The following is an 18983-nucleotide window of genomic DNA, read 5'->3' as shown; positions in this document are numbered from 1 at the left end:
AAGGACACGACCATTCACACACGTTTTCATATACAAAAGGTCGATTCAGAGAATTATCTTTTGTGTTCAAGGAAATAGAGGAAAGTGCTTTAATAACCTCAATAAATGAGGATGTTGATGAATGATTGAAATTAAATGGGAAATTGAATTTCCCATTAGACAAAGATTGAAACCATTTACCTGACACCATAATATTTTAGTATATCAACATTTGTTTTATCACTGAAGCTGTTATTTTATATGCCTCACATATGTAGGGCCATTTAAAGTTTATTTTCTCTATTTATTTCTCAGGTGCAGAGTGAATGTTTGAGGACTCAGATTCATTACAACCCAAACATGTCAGAGTTAAACATTTTGCATTATTCTTTGTTATCTCAAATCTACAGAACATTAAAAGGTGTACGTTCTCTGTTGCATCACAACACTGAAATGCACACAGGAACATTGCAGGTAGTGATTCACCAGACGTGTGGTGTGTGTGTGTGTGTCAGGCTTCATCAGTGGTCACAGCCTACATTACACTGATGATGTAATCGAGCCGATTCATGGAAGAAAGACAGTTATGTTACGTGTATGTATCATAAATATCCACATGACCTTAATAAACACATTTCAGATACATACATCGCATTAATACAAAAACTTTATTTTCACAATATCAAAATTGACAGACCTACAGAGATTTGTAGATTCAAAGGAATAAAGAGAGAAAACGATGGGTGGTATTTATCTGTGATGGTGCTGATCAGCAGCAGCAGCAGCAGCAGCAGCAGCAGCAGCATCACTGGGTATGTTAAATAGTGACTCACAGTTAAAAAACAAACATAAGAGCAGAAACAGAAGACCGTGGGCGGGGGCTTGGTCATTTCTGTATTTAAACCCGACGGAAACAATTATTGAAAAAAATCAAAAACAAAGAGGATATATGCGTCGAAGGAATTCCTTATGTGATAAAAGTGTGAAAATTCCTACATATGCACATTTTTGCAAGAGAAAAATAAAGATTAACTAACTCCTTCCAAATACTTCTAAAATTAAATGACAATGTTCATGATGAAAAAAATACTATAGATGTGATGGAGGGACAGTGTTGTATCTACAGAGAATGAGAGCTGGACAGCAGATGGAGAGAGAGGTGGAGACTGAGGGCAATGAAAATCATGTGAAGAGCAGTGACAACAGTCATGGGCCCACAATCACCCCCTCCCCCTCTTACACCTTTCACAGTGACTGCTGTCAGACACAGACAGTGTCCGGAGGGTTCTGTCCAACTGCAGCCGAGTTCAGACTGACAGAATGGTCCAGCAGCAGGATGATGACGATGGAGCGCGGTGGTGAAATGGTACCGGAGGTTTCAAACGCATCACAGCTGTCTGCCCAAAGACTTCACAGGAAATAGTCGGCTACTGGCTTCTTAGAGGGAATGCCCCTGGTCTCTTGTGGCGCTGCTTCAAATATGATGAACTCGCGCTGTAGATGCTCGTCCAGCTCCAAGATGGCTGCCACGTTACCACATCTGTGCAGAGAAGAGACAAAACAAGACATTTAAGGACTGAAGTGGCACCAACCAAAGCTGAAGTCAGTCAGATTGTGACCACAGTATAATTTTGTCCTCCCCTTTTGAAACAATGTCATGACAACAGGACGTCAACGACAACACAATCTCAACAATGACTGAACATGCCACACTACTTTCATGAGTGCAATATTCCAACATGTGCGTTTTGACACCAGGGGTCTTTCTAAACGAGGGAACATGGGCGCGGCGCCCCCATGTATTTGTCACACTATCAAATATGTAATTACGGCTATGTTGTTCTTGCCAATAAAGATGTTATTTTTACAGACAGATTCAACTGAAAATTCGGCGGCTTTTATCACAAAACAAAACCACAGAATAATGTGCCGACGCATGAAGAAACTGCGGCCAGCACCAATTAAATGCTGGAAAGTCTCTTTGCACAAAAGCAGATTATGAACTCCCCGCGACATTCACTTCACACCAGAGAACATTCTCTCATCTTTGAGCAGCAAACTAAAGAAATCAGCTCATCTGATGCATCTGCTATTCCCTTAATTAAGACGTTGAGACGGAGCACAGAGTGAAAACAAAAAGAGTCTGTAAACACATTTTACTAAGATCTACTCGGATCCCCTGCACTTCACCGTGACTGTACTTGATCTTCGTCATATTACCAATTAGCCATTAACCCTTACCCATTTTAATCTTAATTTCTTTTTTTTTTTTTTTTACTTGTGTGCTCTTTTCTGGGAAGTCTGATATGCAACAACTGTAACAAAACAATTTCCTTCGGGATAATAAAACTATTCTGATGATTCTGATTATTATTTGGATGTGGGGATAAAGCTGCGCGTCGAGAAATGATCCTCAAATTTTCAAAACCCCCAAAACACCCCTGAACACCGTCCAGGCCAAGTGACACATCTTTGCTTTGACTCTGTATGCAAGTTTAATCAAGCCACAGGTAATGATTGCATGCCGTGTGAACACAGTCCTATGCAGGCTACATTTTATACACTGATAAACAGCCACAGTTTAAATATAGCATCGGAGGAAAACTCAGCACCTCATGCCAACCAAACCAGTGCGTACAAACACCATCACACACTCCAACAGGAGCTGTTTTGAGTCACATCTACCTGTAGCAGTAGTTGGGTGCCGACCACACGGTGAGCACAGTTTCGTTAAAGTGCCACTTGTAGCCCTCCATGACAAGCTGGTGCGCTCGGCAGATCATGTGGATGTCGTTGGCGGCGTTAAACTGGGCCACGACGTCACTTCCAAACAGATATCCGGCACCTCTGGGACTCACGCCCCACCCTGTGGTGTCTGAGAGCAGAGAGAGGAGAACGTCAGTCAGGGGAAGCTTTGATTGGATCTTCAGGATCAGATGGTAAATGACATCATCCAGGTTTTGCATCAAACTAGAACTGTTGTAGTACTACAAATGTTTGTAGTTTTCCAGCTTACCTTCAGGGTCCGACCACAAGAGGTCACACATGGGTCCATCGTGAGGAACCTCCTGTTTCCTGTCAATGGTCCTGATCTGGTCCAGAGTCTGGATGGAGGGAGACAAGCCACCGTGCACACAGAAGATCTGAGGACAGAGAGAGGGACGTGTCAAATCATCATAATGTCTAACACGTGTTGTGTTTCAGTATCAATGCCTCTACTTTTATATCAAAGGAATAGTAATGAAATTAAGTTTAAACACAATGAATTGAAGAGATTATTATTTATATAAAAACTTCATATGACTTTACTTTAAGGCAAGACAGATAAGATTTATTTAAAGACCATTTTTCATATACAAAGGTAGATTCAAGCTGCTGTGCAGAAAGATGTAAGAAATCATGACAACATCAGTCAGTAGAAGTTAGTTTAAATGAGTAAAACAACTTTATAAAAACAATTTCAGCTCTTATTTTCATTAAATACCTGTCCAAGTTCACTTTTCTTACTTTGCTCTCATCAGTTTATTCTTCGTTCCCTTGTCTCTCCCTGGAGTGTGTGTGTCCCTCACTCACTGACCATTCGAATCACACTTCTGAACTCACTGATTTAATTGGCCGAGTGGCGTTGCATGATGATTTACAGTGCATGCAACGGGTCTGCATTTCCTTGACGTCTGGTTGCCGCGAAGGCTAGAAAGGCTGTGCCAATTAACATACAAGAGCTCTGTCAAAACATGGCAGTCATCAGTGATTTATGGAAACCAGTCCACATATAGGACAGAGTCTGGGTCCAGATCTGGACGGCAGTCAGCCCATCAGTGACCTCTGCTCTAGCATGTTTTAAAGCATCGACATTGAAGAAAACTACATGCATGTCAGTAAATTTGGTGCATCCACCTCCGTTTTCAAAAAAGCAGCTCACCTTGCCGTCAATTATAGCAGACAGGGACAGGTAGTCGAAGATCTCAGTGCAGTATCGCCACACCGTGACTGAGCCGTACTTGCGGAGGCACTCGTCGTAGAAGCCGTAGACCTGGGTGATTTGCCGGGACTCGTGGTTTCCCCGGATCAAGGTTATCCTGTCTGGATAACGCACCTGAGGAGCAAAACACAAGCAAAAAGATGAGAAAGTTAGTGGGAATCCTGAAGGGACTCATGTCCTTAAAGCTACTGTCCATGTAATACTCAAGTTGAAATGCGTTTTAAAATAGCTCTTTATTCTAACAGCTCTCACTGATCTTCAGTGTTTGATTATTTTATCCAAACAGGAGCCAGAACTCCACTAACCGACGGTCTTCTCTGCTGCCACCCCTTCACCAAAACACATTCATAGAGTAACATAAGGCGGAAGGAAGGAAATGTTAATGGCAACAATCAGGAAGTCAACCTAATGTTGGTCAAAACACAACACCCCTGACAGCAGCTTTGTGAAGTCAAGAATAAAGCCTAATCTGGCAGCACACGTTGTCCTGTGTCAAGAGTTCACACTTGACTGTCCTCCAAACCATTTACTACGATCGCACTTCTTTCATTCACACTGATGCAGACACGGTAATTGTACCTTAAGAGCTAAGAGAAGGAGGAAAGTCTCCACACTGTAGAATCCTCTGTCCACGAAGTCACCCATGAAGAGATAATTTGTCTCTGGGACGTCACCACCAACCTGTAAAGTGTAAAATTATCAAACAACTATATTAAGAGTCTGTATATAAGCACAGTTATAAATAACATCACCACCACTGCTTTTAAGGGGGACTGGACCTGTATCCAGCTTGACCAAAAGCTGATGAAACCTCTACAAATAACATCAAAACTTAAGAAAAAGAAAGAAAATACACCTAGACACAGCAGACATACAGCACACAGTGACATAATGACATGTCAGTCACAGAAACTATCATGGGTTGTGTTTGGGGTTTTTTGATCTAGGAAAATTAGGACTAAAACACTTTTAGGCATCAAGCATGACAATGTGTCATTATAATATAACAAGGGAAAAAAACAGATACTTACTCTAAAAAGCTCTTTCAAGTCATAGAACTGACCATGAATATCTCCACACACCTACAAAGACAATTCGAGGAAACACAGTTAACATTTATGCAGCTTCAAATTTAGAGCTCACAAATTGAGAGGAAAGTGTGACTTACTGTGACAGGAGAGTCTACTCTCTGGACATTGCTTTCTTCCACCAGAATCTCTCTGAAAATATGATCAGATATTCAAATTGAATTTAATGTTTGTTTTTATTTTGCTCATCTTCTGTTGATAATTGCCTTGTGTTGTGGAGCAGTGCCCTCTAGTGGACCATCTCTTAAACAAGCTTTGTTTGTTTTTAGACTTCAAATTTTAATATTATACTGATGTTTTTTGTGTATAGAAATAAAGACAAAATATATTGTTTTCAATACATCAGAATGAGCACTTTACAGGTAGGTTCCCATGCATGTTACAGATACTCAGCTGCTTAATCATACACTGTACATTTAAAATGTCTGCGCCGGCTTTTGCATTTCTGTGCAGCTCCGAGAAACTTGAGATGGTGAAGTTCCAAACACCAGTTTGACTGACATCAGTCTGCCATCTAATGACTGATTAACTAATTCCAATCCAACTTTATTGGATTATTATTTATCCATTAAAAAACAGCTGAAACAAAGTGCTGTAGAACAGATAACTCACTATTGTGACAACCGTTGAATCGGTTTTTAAGTGGTTTAGTTACAATTAGAGATAGTTAAATGCCTCTTTAAGTCCGACACCACTCGTAGCCTTGAGTTTTTTACCAATCAGACCATTACAATCCTTTTTTATTACTTCACAAAATTCCATTAATCTATTGTGCCATATTTTTGTTTAATCTTAACATGAGTCCACATAGCTCAAATAATCACTGCATCTCTCATGCACATTCCAGTCATAGGACACTGTACATCTCTCTTCACAGCCTCTGCTTAATTAACTATTTCTATGATATTTGGGATTTTAGGTGTAACAGATTATACCTTATTTCAATAAATAATATCCAATTCAGTGATTTAAATCAATACCAACACTGAATGTTGTATCAGCTGTATCAAGTTACAACAGAAACAAGTTTGCGGATGTTTGTGTCTTGAATGTGAATATTTCCCATTTTCTGTATGTCTGTGACACACCGATTGATATTTTTCACCATTTTACAGACCAAACAGCTTATTGATTGCTCATGAACATAATCAACCGCTTAATTGCTGATAAAACGTGTATAATTAGAGTGTGAATGGTGGGGAATTCAGACTAATTACCTGGCTTTGGCACACAGTGCTTTGACTTCATTCTCCTTGATGAGCTCGCAGCGTCTGAGCTGCTCTATCTGTCGGTCCAGGTCACTGATGTCCCCCATTGTCACACACATAGGGAGAGCTGCTTACACACAGTGCTTACACTCTCACGCACTCCGGGGTCACCAAAAGAACCAACTCTGCCGACTGTCGTCGTCGCAGACGTGCAGGGATCTTTAGCCGTTATGTGTCAGACACTTTCTTGAGCGATGTTCAGAAACTGTGAAAGAAAAACAGTGAGCGTTTTACCACACGTTTGCTTTCCTGTATAAACCTGAGCATAATACATTTGTTATTGACATAACACGTGGGACCCATAGCACAATAACACACGACCACGACGCTGTTTGTGAATTTACACAGAAAACCATTAAAAGTGGCGTTATTCGTCAAAGAATCTGGGGCCTATGGGCGTAGATTAACAGTAAGCTAACCATTAGCACGTTAGCTTACATCACCGCTAACGACGTCAACGAACTACTCATTCTTGAGAACTTAGCCAAGCCTTTTGTTAGAGAATATGCCTCGAATATTAAAGTTAGTGTTTGTCAAATGCACAACTGCGAACTAACACGCACTATACAAGCGCCAAAAACGAAGAAGAAAATATTTAGGTCACTTGGCGAAACGCTGTGTGTTAGCGAGCTAACTAACTTCAACAGACGGCGTAGCGCTACTCGGCTAATTTCTCGAGCGAGCACGCTAATGCTAGCGAGGTACATCAAACGTGATTCTAACGCCGCCGGATACGTCGACGAAACAAAGGCGAGAGTCTTTACCGTCAATAGAGTGAATAGGTGATGTTTGAGAAGAAGCGCACACCAGTACGTTTCATTCCGCGGATTGCGTGCTTTTTCGCCGCCTGCCGGCTCCTCTTACCCCGGTCTTTGCCGGTTCAGTCGCTCCAGCAGTGCTCGTGAACGCCGCCGACTCGACTGGGACTTCCGGTGTAAGGAGGCGCGCGCATTGCACGGGAAACACGGGTAGAACGAGATTAAAGGCAAATGTAGATTAAAGGTCAAGTGAAGAATTAACCTTCAATTACAACATACAACAATTATACACTCAAATAATATTATAAATAATTCGTTATAGTTAATCATTACTTATGACCAGGGCATAGAGTAAAATATATTTAAGAGAGAAGTAGCGTGTTGTAACTTTTAATCATCATATATCCATTACTGTACATATTATAACCATTTTTGTCATATTCAAGCAAAAACTACCATTTCCAAATGTATGTTGCCACATTTTCAGTGAGCAGTCTGAAGAAAGAGGTGTTTGAGATTAAAATGCATATATATTTTATGTGCAGTGGCACAATCATCACTATATATGTATATATATATGTATATATAGCAAGTTTCAGTTGTTAGACCTCCAATGAAACTGTATTTATTATATTTATAGCCATATCTATTCTGCAGGCAGATAACATGTTGGATTTAAGTGACTCACTAAACACCAATATGATCAAAAATGATGATTCATGGAATTGTAACACCTCATTTTCAACTGTACTTGAAAATCTATTGACATCTTTTATTTTATAATACAATTAAATGATTTCCCGCTTTCTGCTGATGTCTTTAGAAAAATCAATAATGCAGCAGTAAACTTCAAAACATTTTAATTACGTAACAAATACATACACCAATATAATCAAAATGAAACAGAATTATAATTCAACAGCAGCAGCGTTAGATGAACGTCGGTAGTTAAGAGGGTCAACAGGAATGTTCGACATGTGTTAAACTCGCATTACTTTAAGGAAGCAGCAACAACTGAGATTTGTGGAGAAAAAATATGAAACATTAGAAAAAGTGCACAACAAAGGCAACATGCCCCAAAACTCGTTCACTTCTGTTTAAAACATATTCTCACTCAGTTCATTTAGTTTAATAAATCAAACTCAGGACATTTCCAGACTGTTACAGTGTGTATGAGCAAACAGTAGAAAGTCACAGTAAAGGGCATTTTTGTTTTATTAGAACCAGTGACTGTAGTAACTACAAGGCAACAAGAAAAGTGAACCTGATTAAAACTTGTATGCATTTAAAGCAGGTCTGTCCTTGTTATTTCAAATGTTTTCAAGCCAAAATAAAAGACAGCTTTGAACCGTGGAGCTCTTGAGTTGTGTCTCAGATTGTAGGACACAAAATCAACATGATATAAAACAGAGATTAAACATCTCACACAATCAATATAACGTCAGTTCTGGAAGTCAGCTGTAACACTTTTAACTTGCTGTTTTAAAAAAGAAAGGGCAGTTCTTGTTCTATACGTTGGTGTTTGGTCAGTTCACATTTCATTTGAACTGAGGTTCTCCAAACTATAAAACCAGACACATATACTGCATGCCAGGTGTCATTTTTTTGCCGTGCCCCGTCATTTACAGGCGTCATCTGTGAAATTCATTGTCAAAATTAAATGGAATGTAAAATTGGCAAGATTTCTAATGGTTTACATTTCAAGTTTGACCAATTGTGTTTGAGTAAACTCTTAAGGTAAAATACTGTGTCATATAAACACAACATTTGTGCAAATATTCTCCTTACAATCCCTCTGCGATTCATTTGTTACCAGAAAATCATTTTGGAGATTGCTTTGTCACAGAACCACGGGAACAGAGATTAGTGCATAAGTAATATTGGTCAGCAGTGACTCACAGTGGCAGCACAGAGAGGAACTGATACGGACTCATTTTTGTCTAAACTTCACATGGAAATGTTCCTTATCTTGCTAACATGTTGGATTTATATTCAGTGACGCATTATTGAAGCAGAATGAACAAACATGCTACTGCCCGATGATTTATTACATTAAAAAAGAGAAATCAATTTGATGTTTGTACTGTATATGCATTAATTATCATCTGCATCACAGCCCTCTGAATCAAATTAAGTGGTTCAAAGAATTGCACTCTTAGGAAAAAAAGCTTTAAATAACTGAAACAATTCTCTCATTAAACCTAAACTCCCCAAACCGTACATAAGCTTTAAAGAACTCTTGAATGGTTCCCACCCACATCTCACTTCTTCTTCCTGGTGGTCAGCATGTGGGCGGGGTTACAGGGAGCAGAAGTATCTGTGGACAGGGAACGCAGCGAGTCCAGCCAGAGCTATGCCCAGACTGTCTCCTACACTGGCAGCAGCCATGGCAAACTCCCTGTGTCTGTCTTCACTCTGTGGGACAACAGACGAGACGTGAGTGAGGACAGACAAAGACAAACACACACACACACACACACACACACACACAGAGAAGCAAAACAAGTACAACTCTGCTTATATGTACACACAAATCCTTTTTGTCTCCACGAGTCAAGTTAACCTGCAACTTCTGTTGCTAAAACACTGCGAGGGACCCTTGTAAATTTACGACTTTATTCTTGTAAATTTACGACTTTATACTTGTAAATTTATGACTTTATTATTGTTAATTTACGACTTTATTCTCAGAATTTAAAGTCATAAAGTCATAAATTTGCGACTTTAATCTTGTTACTTTACGACTTTAATCTCTTTAATTTACCAGTGAGCCGTTATGATTCCGACTTCTGTCCGTCAGTCGTGATGTGAAATGCGTGAGAGCATCACATGACCGTGTATGAACACATTAGCCACGGAGACCACAAATAATAAACCGTGTGACTGAGCGTTGAGCCCACCTCTTTGCTGATGAAGTAGAAGATGTTGACGTACGCGGCTCCTCCCAGAAGACCCTCATAGAGGACAATAACAAACACCAGCCAGGCACTGGGCAGGAACAGGTAACGCACTGCAAACAGCAGCAGCACCGCATTCACCACCTGTGGAGGTCAGAGAGCAGCGAAGCAGGGGAAAAAACACAGGAATCAGCTTCATACAAATCTCTTTCATACAAGACAAGACAGTCACAGTGGCAGTGTGACACCTTATCACTTTCAGCTGTTTGACAAATCATCGTCAATAAACAATCTGGGTCATGGAGATGTGGCTATTTTAAGCTGATTTGCAATGCTGTTCTCATCACTATTATGTACAACCAGGAGCAAAACAATGCACAGGCACTCGTTCACATATTTATAATCTGTATATCTGTGTGCATTTGGAAGTGTTTACATTGATATTTTTATATGGTGCAGTGCAATGCACACTCCTCAGCTAACTCTGACGTGCTTTCTCACACTCAACTCAAATTGACACAGATCAGTACGATTCTTTTTCTCTCCCTCTCTATTTGCACAAATACAGAAAGACTCACACAGAGACACTGCCTGCAGACACTGACAGAGAGTGAAGCTGGCTATATTAATATTTACTGGTGAATAAAGTTGTGAATAAGACGGTTAATGGCCATTCTCTAAGGCTTAGTTAAGAATGGAACAGAAGGTCCAGGTCTTAATGGTGTGAACTTGTGATCGTATCACCGAGGACAGCTGTAAATAACGGGTCTGAATGAGGCCTGATCCAGGTTTAGAGTGAGGGTAAAATGATGCTGAATGCTCTGATAAATACTCTCCTCCTGGTCTTTTAACTGACAGCTTGGTGATAGTGATATATGTGTGGTTCCACAGAGACAAACTAGAGACCGATAAGAGATTCAGCAGAACGAATAAGGCATGAGAAACATTACAGTTTAAAAGCACACTGTCCATCGCTCACCTGTAACAACGACAGAGTCCACAGTTTCCTGATCTTCACGCAGCACAGTGAGGACCGAGACACCAGGACACCTAACTGGTACAGTGTCTGGTACCTGAGCACACACACACACACACACACACACAAACATCATATTATGTGATGTCCTGTGATGATACTCAGTCAGAATAACACTACAGTGAAGTTCACTTACCAGCGATACTGCTCTGCATGGGACAGGAAAAAGTTTGGGAAATACAGGAGTTCCATCTGGAGAAGGAAATATTATAGAAATAAACGAGAAAAAAGCCGTAAATGTACTTATGACTTTATTCTTGTAAATTTATGACTATATTCTTGTAAATTTATAACTTAAATCTTGTAAATTTACGACTTTATTCTCGTTAATTTATGACTTTATTCTTGTAAATTTACATCTTTATTCTGGAAGTCTGAATTATTTTTTATCCTCGTCGCAGTTGTAGTAACACAAAGAACACCAGAAAATATTCATATTTAAGAAGCTGACCACTTACCAAGCCCTGGTTGATGAAGTACTCAGCAAAGTAGACCAATCCCAAAGGAAACACAAACTTCAGCAAGCCCTGTTCAGCAAGAGGAATAATGTTGAAAGCACTCATTGATTGTGACGACACACAGTGACGAGACTGAGAGCTGCACTTACTCTGATAACGTGCAGTTTCTCTGTGAAGGTGAGAGGCCCAGTGTTCATGTCCTCTGTCACTTTGAGAGGGAAGAAGACAACACAGTCTGTGTGGATATATTATATATATATATATATATATAACAGCAACACTTCAGTCACACACACACACAAACGTCTTTAAAATACAAGACACAAATGTGTGGCTGTATCATCATCGCATGAATTCAGATTCAGCAGGGACACATTATGCTATGTCACAGTAATTTAACGTTTAGTACAACGCGGAACTTCAACTAAATTGTAATTCTGTCTAGCGCTGAAACAATTAATCGATTCACCGATTATTAATCGATTACTAAATTAATCGACAACTATTTTGATAATTGATTAATCGGTTAAAAGCTTTTTTCATGATTAAAACAAGATTTCTGATTGTTTAAGCTTCTTAAATGTAAATATTTTCTTTGTTTCTTTGATCTGAACAAAAAAGAAATGATTAAAAGTGAATCATTTTGGTTTGTGGATAAAACAAGGCATTTGAGAACATCATTATTTACAGGTTTTAACGATTCATTCATATGTGAATTGTCCATATGACTTTATTCTCGTTAATTTACAACTGTATTCGCATAAATTTACGACTTTATTCTTGTAAATTTACGACTTTATTCTCGTAAATTTGTGACTTTTTTTTGTAATGCAAGTTGGTGACTTGTACCTGGGATTGATTTATCCTCCTCCTGTGATGGGTCCATCAGCCGCCGTCTATCCTCCGAGGTCACAGCCAGATACCCCGGCTCCCTGCTTTTCCACTGAGGCAATGATGGCGGAGGAACCATGAGGAAGAAATAGCTGGAGGTGGATTGTGAGACAAAGAATTAACAACCAAAAGTGGCAAAACGTCTGGATTGTTTATCTACTCTTCTGGATTCAGGATTATGAAGTCATTCAAGGTGTGGTAAAAAAAAATCAGTCCAGATTAAGGCTACGCTTTCATTTAATTTTCTGAATCCAACATCAGAAGTAATCTGCGTCCATACTAATACAACTAAAAACATACAAACTCCACTGCAGTTATTTGCTTGGTTTCAGAGAGTTTTACTAGAGTACAGATATTTATTCGATGTGACCAACAAGGTGAAACTGAACGTTAGCGATGACAGAGCTTTTCGTTCGCAGCTGATCGTCGAGTTGTGGCCGATAACAACCAACCAGGAAGTAAATGTGGAGGAAACTGCTTTATTGTTTGCAAAGGTCAGCGTTTTTGAAAATGCAGTCCCAGAGTTTTCAAACTAAAACAACCGTAGCAGTATTTTCAAACAAGCATATGCGGAGCAGAATTTACAAATCCATTTTTCATCTTTGTGCTTCCACTCCACTTCCACTTACTTTATCAACATAGCAGCTGGGACCACCAGCATGAGGAGCAGTGTAATCTGGGGCGTGAGGCCGACCTGGGTGAGGCCCGAGTAGAGGAAGGCTCCAGCGACACCAGCACCTCCAGTGCCTGAGCCCCAGCCTCCCAGTACGTCCCTGATACAGACACAAAACCAGTCAAGTCAAAGTTACGCGATGAGATACTGAGTCACAAACTACTGAACATACATGTGCAATAACAACCCCACACGACCTCACTCTATTTCAGTCTTGTATAAAGTACTTGAAAGCGATCTTACCAGAAAATGACTTTGGTAGAAGTTAAAGTCTCCTTTTAGAATATTACTTGAGTAAAAGTTTTAGAGTACCTGACATTCACTGTACTTAAGTATCAAGAGCAATTACAATTTTGAATATGACATTTATTGTGGTTTCTTAACAATAAAAACTTAATCGGTACAGGTGAACAACTTTAAATTAAGATTAACCTGAATGGTGACAAACTCTCTCTCTCAACCTCCCTGTGTCTCTTGTATTTTTGAAACTTTTTGAAACTTTTTGAAACTTTTGGAGTCTGTGGAGCTTCTAGACGTCACACTGTGTTTTAATTCAACTTGGAAACGAAATCTGTGGTTTATCTGCGTGAGCTCGCTTTTGTGGAGAAAAAGTACACATTTTATTTAGGAAATGTTGTGGAGTAAAAGTAAAAGTTGTCAGAAATATAAATAACAAAGTAAAGTACAGATATGTACTGTATTCTACTTAAGTACAGTAACAAAGTATTTGTACTTTGTAACATTACAACACTGCTCTATTTATAATGTCATGTATGGTGTATTTTTTGTGTCACATGACCCTCAGATTAACGTGCAATACTCTTAACTGTGCAATACCTGCAATTCCACTTGCCCTTTACCCTTGTTTTTAGAACTTAAAACTGTGTACATATCCAACCTCTCTGTATAGTGTTTTGTATCTCATATCTCTTGTACTTTTTCTTATTATAATAATATTGTTCTACTTTTTTTTCTGTTCTTTCCCTTTCCTTAAATGCTGTACGTTTATGCCAAATGGCAAATAAAAAACCTTGAATATTGAAGGTTCTTTGACAACTGGACCGAATAAAAAATAAGGACGACAGGTGGTATGTATTAATAAAAATGGTGTGAAGAGATGTGAATTAATTTCCTTTTTTTCTGGCAGAAATAGGCTGCCATGACGATGCAATGTCGAAATGAAATGAAATGAAAGGAAAAACAGCGCTTTGTAATGCAGAGAACGTGCAATTTGTAGTAATATGGGCGAAACATTGATTCCCCCTGCTGCTACTTACTGACAACATCATTTAGGCACAGCTGCAAGTGTATTTAAGTGTGGTTAAGTAAGTGTTTACCTCGAGAAGAAAACGGTGAGAGAGAGGAAGGAGAGTTCTCCCAGTCCAGAGCTGACACTGGCAAAAATCACACCTGAAAACACAGACAGGAAATCAGAGAGAGCTCAGGAAGTACAGAAAACACTCGAATCATTAATCAATCATTTATTGGCTAACAGAGTTCAGGGGCAGTGATTTAAACCTGTGCTCTCTTTAATGACAAATCACCATGTGTAAGTGATGCTGAGGCTCTAAACTGCTCCAGTGCAGGTTTGTACATTTAACATTGTTTAATGTGCGTCCATAGTTATGCCCTACAACACTGGGCAACACTGGACAGTATGTACTGGTGAAAACAGGACCATTTTCTCCTCTGCAGTTGTTCCTAGTGGATCTTACTGATATGGTCATGGTCACTGAGACCAGCAGGGTCTGTGTGCCACAGCATTTGAGATATGATGAAAAGACTTCCTGCAGATGTGGCGATGTTACAACTCTGTCATCTAACGAGCAGAGATGGACGTCAGGATGAAGACGCTTCGTTTCCAACATGATAAACTACAATCACCGCCCTGCAGTTGTATGCCTTAACTCACAGGATTTGTGTAGCCGCAGACACAGAAAACGTTAAGAAATGATTGACCACCAAAATCAGTTCATCGATCAGTCCAACATTCTAGAAACATAACGCCTCCAATCACAGGCAGAAGTACACTCGGTCCTATGACTGCATCATGCTTCCTAACTAATCTGATTACCATCCTTCTCTTTAACTCTTTTCATACATCGACCATTAAGAGGTCACTTCAACCACAGCAGCAGCAGCAGCAGCAGCAGCAGCAGCAGCAGCAGCAGCAGCAGCAGCAGCAGCAGCAGCAGCAGCAGCAGCAGCAGAAGCAGCCTTTGTGAGGAAATGACAGGAAATGAAAGTGAGGCTTAAAAGTTAAAGCTAAAGTGCATCAATGGTCTCAATTGTTAAAGGGATAGTTCAGGTTTTTATTTGAAGTGTGGTTGTATGAGGCACTGCAGTCAGCACAACCGTGGTCACGAACCTGCAGCCTTCTTGCTGCAAAGGCAAGAGTGCTAACCACTACACAACCGTGTAGCCCTCAGACTAACATGTTTACCAGTCCAATTTTAGTCTAGACTAGCACAATACGTCTTTTTTTTGCTACCATGTAAACGTAGCGCAGTGTGCCGGTCTTTCAGTGAACCCCAACAATGTCTCAGCACCTCACACAGCAATGACACCATGATGGCTTTACCTAGGATGCTCATCCAAACACCCGTCGATAACGACACCAGGAGGAAGCTTCCCGTTGCCATGGCGACACAGAACAACACGCGGTAACTGAAATTGAAAAACAGACATTAGGAATGTATATTCTGTCTCCTGCAAACTTTTCCAACTTAATAATTGAGGTGGTTTAGTTGAACCAATCCAGCAGCATTTCATTAGAACCCGTGTTTTTAACCATACACAATGAAACAAGACTTTCATAGACTAAGTCATGTGGATGAACGGGCAAAAATGGAAGGTGGATGGATTTTACTTGCAGTGTATTGACAAAAAAAATGACTCAGTTTAGTGAAAACAAATATGCAGCCATTAATATTTGCTTTACTACTTTTATCAGTGTGGTGTGAAGGAGTAATGATCGTGATCTTACCCATAAGGCAGTTTGTGGATTACAAAAGGAGCAAAGAGTTTGAGGACAAGCGTTGGGAGGACGTCGGCCAGCAGCACAGCCTGACGAGAAACACGTCAGAACTGTTACTCACAACTCAAACAGAAGACTTTTCAGGGCCGAGTCATACTTGTGCAGACGTGCCCGAGGTTCCATTCATACAGCGTTTTAATGAGGGTCCTGTTTAAGTAGTTCTGACGAGGAAATCGCCCTCGTTTGTGTTTCCTTGTTTTGGTTTGGTGCTTACCAACAGAATCCCCTCATATAGCCTCAAGAAAATGACCATAACTGTCTTCTTCGCTGTGTCTTGGCCAAAGTAAAAGTTTATCACTAATTGGACTGAAAAGTGCAGTCAGTGAACATGTATGGTCTACAGGGATTTGTCTGCACAGGGTCCATGTGAAACAACGCAGAAGTGGGCGGATGACGGACGTCTGCACACATACACTCAAGAAAAGAAAAAGAAAACACTCAACACATGACCAGATAAACACTGAGCTGAAAACTGGCCTGTGACCCTTTCTTTCCTTCCTTCAGCTAGTTCATGTAGAAACTGGCATAAATGGTAAAAACTATATTTTTTTATAATAATGCATTTAGTTATATCTATCACATTATTAAATATCAATTTCATTGAACATTAAATCATACATAAGCTTGTTTAGTGATTTAACTACCCTTCTCCACGTTGTTATTTATTTAATTTATCTAAACTCATTTAATTTTAGGCTCTATTTTCTGTCTTTTTTGTTACATATATACAGTATACTGTATATTCAATTTGCCTCATAAATATGTTCTATATCTATACATTTCTATTATTCCATGGCAGAACAAACATTTTTAATTTGAAATGCTGTGATCATGAATATTGCTGTTGAGATATCATGGCATCATTTTAAACTCACCCCCCCTCCCCTCCTTACCAGACTAGAAATGAATTGACCCCCAGGTCAATGAGAATTCTGAAGTATTGAGAGAACTGAAAAAAAGCTGTTACAGTACTAGTGCCTGGACTTTGTTCATTGTATGCTTTATTTTTCTTATAAATATTAAAACAGAGTGAGAGTTATAAATAAAGGAATCCAGGCACATTTTTATTTTTAGTGTCCAGCGTTCAAACTACACCATGAGAAACGTTTAATCCCCTTGATCCCCCAAGACCAGACCAACTGAGATTATTTAGTGTGTTGTGTGATGAATTGCCATTTATTTACCGCAGTGGAGACAGGATTGCAGTCATAGCGGCTGCTGTTGCTACTGTTTCCGCCTTGCAAATGAAGGTCCAGTGTGGCTGATGTCTAGAATTAAGACAAAAAGAAGTGTTTGCTTTACAGCGTTATAAACGCACAGATTTAGTATTTTAACAATCTGATGAACACAAATGTGCCTTCTTACAGATGCCGTGGTGTTTTCGGACTCCTGTTTTTTGAGAATGTCGTGGGCAGCGCTCAACATGACCACATAGGCAAAGTTGTTGCACAATCCCAGGATCCTGAAGAGATAATCAGGGGAAGAAAGAAGTGCAGACTCAAATGCATCAATAATCCACAACTATTCAACAGGCTGAAGAAAGAAGGACAAAATCTGCAGATCTGAATCTGCTGTGACATTTGTTTTTCAACCATACACTCCCACCCAGCACTGCAGTTGTTTAACTACTTAAGATCAATCAAACATACAATGACATGCAAGTGAAAAAAGTTTCTATACATCGTTACATTAGTCACCTTTTATTTTGGTCAATGATGAACTGGTTTGCATGTTTTTGGCCTTTAAATAACAAGTTCTGTGATTTCAATATGAATAAGCTCTGGTTTCTTTGCTCCTCTGACTGTAAACTGAGATCTTTCTGAATACACTGACGTTACAGTTTGGGAAATAAAGTGAACTGCAGCCAAAAAGTGGACTGAGAGCTAAGTGAGGGAAAGGAGGTGGGTAAAAGGGTTAGGGGATATACTCATATGCTGATTTTATGTATAATTCATTACATTTACATTACATGTCATTTAGCAGACACTTTTATCCAAAAGCGACTTACAATGGAATTGAGTACAATCAGCCAGGGGTGGAGTCGAACTTGTGACCATGATGTCTTTCACACACAGGTTACCGGTCTTAACCACCGAGCCGCTCCACCACAATTCCAATGAATTACACTAAACTACAAATAACATTACTAGATACCCACATACATAGGTTTCAGGCTTTAGTTGAACTTAAAGATCAACCTTTTTAACTATCTTTCTTCTATGTGATGGACCAAACAACTAATGAATTCATAAAAATAAATTAATAAAGGTTTGATCCATCATTAATAGCAGGCCTGAACATCCTAAATATTCTGTTTTATCTTCTGATGATCCCATTGAACTGTGTTTTATACTAGGAACAGTACTACATAACTGAAGTTGTTATCATTGACAGTTTCGATGTTTTGCTGAAAACTTAATGCCTGATACAACATAATTTTTCACTATTATTTGACATTGAACATAAATTGTGTACATGTTTCCCAGCATTGAAAATGACGCCGTCCTCAAAAGCCTTGAACATATGAAGAAGCTCAAACACAAACAAGACCTTAACATTTAAACTTCCTATATTTTAATGGACTGTCAAGTTCCAGGTCGTGGTTTTGAAAACCTAACTTTTCAGCCTTCAGTTTCGGGCGCTGTGAACTCACCAGAATCCAGACCAGTTGCGCCATTGTGTGCAACGACCTGTGGACAACAGATAAATAAACAGCACTTTAATGCAGTCGCCCAACATCGTTAGTAATGTGCTATTTATTCATATATGAAAATCACCGTCAGAGCGCTGAGCAGGATCTGCGTTGACGCTGCCGCTCTGCTCCATGTTTGTATCCGTCCTCGGGCGGAGCGAAATAAAACCGTTTACCCGGGTTAACAGTTAGCACGAACCCTTTAATATGAACACATACATCGT

At 39.6% G+C, this 18983-nt stretch overlaps 2 protein-coding genes across 4 annotated transcripts; both read right to left on the bottom strand.

Moving 5' to 3' along the window:
- Positions 1-628: 628 nt before the first annotated feature.
- LOC131476004 (serine/threonine-protein phosphatase 4 catalytic subunit B) lies at positions 629-7272 on the bottom strand. 2 transcript variants are annotated; one of them, XM_058654432.1, is made up of 9 exons: positions 7182-7272; positions 6267-6522; positions 5130-5181; positions 4993-5043; positions 4541-4642; positions 3902-4075; positions 2996-3122; positions 2665-2854; positions 629-1519 (listed from the first exon to the last, which is right to left on the bottom strand). In XM_058654432.1, the coding sequence occupies exons 2-9, from the start codon at positions 6374-6376 to the stop codon at positions 1390-1392; spliced, it is 936 nt and encodes a 311-aa protein (XP_058510415.1). In that variant the 5' UTR covers positions 6377-6522; positions 7182-7272; the 3' UTR covers positions 629-1389. The 2 variants fall into 2 exon arrangements, with proteins under 2 accessions (XP_058510415.1, XP_058510414.1); XM_058654431.1 differs by having other exon boundaries at positions 7082-7237.
- A 646-nt stretch (positions 7273-7918) lies between these two features.
- Positions 7919-18979, bottom strand: cln3 (CLN3 lysosomal/endosomal transmembrane protein, battenin). Of its 2 annotated transcripts, none has more exons than XM_058653784.1 (15): positions 18845-18979; positions 18721-18757; positions 17433-17529; positions 17252-17335; positions 16017-16096; positions 15612-15697; positions 14368-14440; positions 12987-13130; positions 12316-12449; positions 11616-11701; positions 11467-11535; positions 11145-11200; positions 10952-11045; positions 9976-10116; positions 7919-9490 (listed from the first exon to the last, which is right to left on the bottom strand). In XM_058653784.1, the coding sequence occupies exons 1-15, from the start codon at positions 18891-18893 to the stop codon at positions 9374-9376; spliced, it is 1347 nt and encodes a 448-aa protein (XP_058509767.1). In that variant the 5' UTR covers positions 18894-18979; the 3' UTR covers positions 7919-9373. The 2 variants fall into 2 exon arrangements, with proteins under 2 accessions (XP_058509767.1, XP_058509768.1); XM_058653785.1 differs by having other exon boundaries at positions 11616-11674.
- Positions 18980-18983: the final 4 nt, after the last annotated feature.

Source organism: Solea solea, chromosome 16 (genome assembly GCF_958295425.1).
Source record: "Solea solea chromosome 16, fSolSol10.1, whole genome shotgun sequence".
Lineage (NCBI taxonomy): Eukaryota > Metazoa > Chordata > Actinopteri > Pleuronectiformes > Soleidae > Solea > Solea solea.
Note: the sequence above shows the minus strand (reverse complement) of the source record. Positions and strands in the feature narration are given on the sequence as shown.